The sequence below is a fragment of the Neodiprion fabricii genome, unplaced genomic scaffold, assembly GCF_021155785.1.
Source record: "Neodiprion fabricii isolate iyNeoFabr1 unplaced genomic scaffold, iyNeoFabr1.1 ptg000036l, whole genome shotgun sequence".
Classification (NCBI taxonomy): Eukaryota; Metazoa; Arthropoda; class Insecta; order Hymenoptera; family Diprionidae; genus Neodiprion; species Neodiprion fabricii.
This window is the reverse complement of record NW_025791581.1, coordinates 86,331-89,524: the sequence shown is the minus strand read 5'-3', so window position 1 is coordinate 89,524 and position 3,194 is coordinate 86,331. Positions and strand designations below refer to the sequence as shown.

At 36.0% G+C, this 3,194-nt stretch overlaps 1 protein-coding gene across 1 annotated transcript; it reads right to left on the bottom strand.

The window, feature by feature from the left end:
• Nucleotides 1-1,250: 1,250 nt before the first annotated feature.
• On the bottom strand, nucleotides 1,251-2,762 carry LOC124187276. The gene has a single exon (XM_046579667.1). It carries the CDS (start codon nucleotides 2,760-2,762, stop codon nucleotides 1,251-1,253), a length of 1,512 nt encoding a protein of 503 aa, XP_046435623.1.
• Between the last annotated feature and the right edge of the window lie 432 nt (nucleotides 2,763-3,194).

Genomic DNA, 3,194 nt, shown 5'->3' with positions numbered 1-3,194 from the left:
ATTCTCAGGTAAAGGATTTCGAGAAAAGAAATCTGCATGTGATAGATTTTTTCCTTCTCGATAAACAATATCAAAGTCGAATGACTGTAAAAATGCCCACCATCTATAAACTCTTGGGGATAAGTCAAGTTTAGAGAATTACAATCTGTAACTACTGTAAATTTTCTACCATGTAAATAATGCCGAAAATGCCTAATAGCATTCACAACAGCAAGTGTTTCCAATTCATACGAATGATATCGCGACTCTATTTCTGTAGTTCTTTTGCTAAAATAAGCTACAACATGGGCCTTTCCACCAACTTTTTGGATGAAAATTGCACCGTAACCAACTGAGCTAGCATCTGTATGTAATTTTATAGTAAAATTTGGATCAAAAATCATTAAAAGAGGAGAACTCGTCAGGTGAGAAACAATTTTTGTTCGAATTTCCTCAAATTCAGGTTTCCAATCAATCCTACCCTTTCCATTAGTAGGTTTATACAAAGGACAAACAAGTTTAGAAAACCCTTCTATAAATTGCCGAAAATACGAGGCAAGTCCAATAAATTGTCCAAGTTGAGTAACAGTTTGAGGAGGCGGGAGTGCAGTCAACGCGATAACCTTGCGAGGATTTGGTCGAATTTCTCCTGCCGAAACTTGATAACCAAGAAATTCTATTTTCGTTTTCAAAAATGAACATTTCTTTAGATTGACTGAAAATCCAGCTTTAGTCAAAGCCCCTAAAACAACTTCTAATTTTCGAATACCCTCAATAATTGTTTCTGATGGGATGAGAATATCATCCATATAACAAATAATAGACGTATTCACTTGATCTCCCAAAGCTTTGCTAATTGCTCGCTGAAAAACAGAAGGTGCATTTTTCAAACCAAAAGGCATTGCTAAATATTCGTACTGCCCGTCAGGAGTAACAAAAGGAGTCCGTTCAATAGAATCTGGGTGAATAGGAATTTGGTGAAAACCGCTAGCCATATCAAGAGATGTAAAATAATGAGCACCTCCTAGTCTATCTATCTGATCAGCAATAAGCGGTAACGGATATTTATCAGCCACCGTATTATTGTTAAGCTCCCGATAATCAACACACATTCGATCAGAACCATCTTTTTTTTAACTAAAATAATGGGACTAGCAAAAGGAGAACAACTGGGTCTGATGACATTCTCCTCTTGTAATTCCTTGATTTTATCTCGCACTATTTGACGATCAACAGTCAAAAGACGATAAGGTCGTCTTTGCACGGTTCGGTTAGGATCTAGCATTTCGAATTTCAAGTTGTCCAGTCGTTACTCTAGATTTAGGTGTTCCTATGACGAAAGTTGAACGAAATTTGTTTAAAACATCAACCAAGAGACGTTTGTCAAATTCAGAAACGTCTGTTTTTATTTCGTCAAAATTAAATGAATGATAGTCTACTTCACAAACATTAACCCTCGGAATTTTTTTTAGAACTAAACTGTCAACTGTCATTTCTATTGAGTAACCAAGAGATAATATTTCTCTTTCAACAAGAATTTCAGTACTAAGAAAATCATCATGAATCACATGAAATAAAATTTCCAGGCAATGATCATTTATAGTCACTTGTGCCAAGATTTGAATGACACTTTGAATACTGGAAGGACCGATACCGGAAAGAATGACTACAAAGTTCTGACGTTTTCCTGAAAATTTTTTAGCAATGCTTTCTTTAATCAGAGAGCATTCAGCACCGGAATCAAAACAAAATGAAAACTTCTCACCGGAATGTAGTAAATCGCCAAAAGTCGGTTGAATAGAACACGAATTAACACGACGCTCCATTTGACCTTGAGCAAGGGTATTTTGTCCAGATCCAGAAGACTTCTTGCAGCTTGTAGAAACATGTCCAACTTCTCCACATTTGAAGCACGTCACAGAAGATTTCACAGCGGTGGAGGGTATTTTCTTTGAAAGATTTCCAAAGTTGTCCGGGATGGTGCTCAATGAACGACTTCGACACTCCGATATTTTGTGTCCAAATTTTCCACAGTGAAAGCATTTTAATGAAGATACATAAGTTCTCAATCGTTTGGAATCGAACGATGAGCCCTCTCTGGCTTGAGAAAAAGGAAAAGCTCTTTTTCGGTAATCAACTGCCATGAGTTCTTGTTGTAACTTCGTTCGAGAACTTATTTCCGTAGTAAGAGCCAAACGTTCTAAACGTGGATCCAACTGAGCCACATGAGAAAGAACAATCCAAACAGCAATTTCTTCGGAATTCATCAGTTGTAGTCGTGGAATAAGAACACTTAAAACTCGACTTGAATATGCAGCGATATTTTCATCTCCATTTGGCTGTCCAGAATATAACGAAAGTAACGTCGCCGCGGGAGTTTCAATAATTTCATATCGCGCGAAAAAAATGTTTTTGAATTGTTCCCAAGTCATTCCGTTGAAGCTGATTTGAGGGAACCAAGATGCAGCTGATCCTTTCATAGCTTCACTCAACGCATTTACTAACTTGCTCCCTTGAAGTTCCTGTTCTTGCATACACAAGCTAGCTGTCGGGCACCAAGCTTGTGCATTGATATTTTGCTCATCCGGATTGAATAGCGGAAAAGTAACTTCATGATGAGAATCAGCAGTTGGACTTTGCATTTTTCGAATTAACTCCATCATATTTTTATTTTGATTCTCAAACAAAATTTGCCAACGATCTTCCAAAGTATCAGAATTACGTTGAGGAGTCTCGGACGGTAATTCTGAAATGGATGGTTCCGCGTCCCTTCGGTATCTCATTTCTGATGTCGGAAAATGGCCAGATAACACTCGCGAACTTTGTGTTTTGCGTGTGGGACGCATGATGAATCACCTTTTTATTCTTTTACAAGATAAAAACGGAACTTTACTTATTGAACAAAGCTTTTTAAAAAATTCAACGTTTATAACAAGATCCAAATTGCTCAATGTTTATTCTGTTATTGATGTTTGCCGTAGTTTCTCTGGAGACCGAATAGAAGAAAGCGGTGATAATCCTCCTCGTTATTCATTTCATTATCCTTGACATAGATATATACATACATATTTATGTATACTCATAATATACATTAATATAATAGAATATAAATGAAGCTAAATAAGTTGAATAATTAATTAATATAAAAAATGATTTATTTGAATAAATTATTTTTCTTGAATTGAAATATAATCAATTTTTGAGAATGAAAATAT

Excerpts from the sequence above, each read along its gene's own strand:
- LOC124187276 (XM_046579667.1), bottom strand. The coding sequence starts at position 2,762 with ATGAGATACCGAAGGGACGCGGAACCATCCATTTCAGAATTACCGTCC.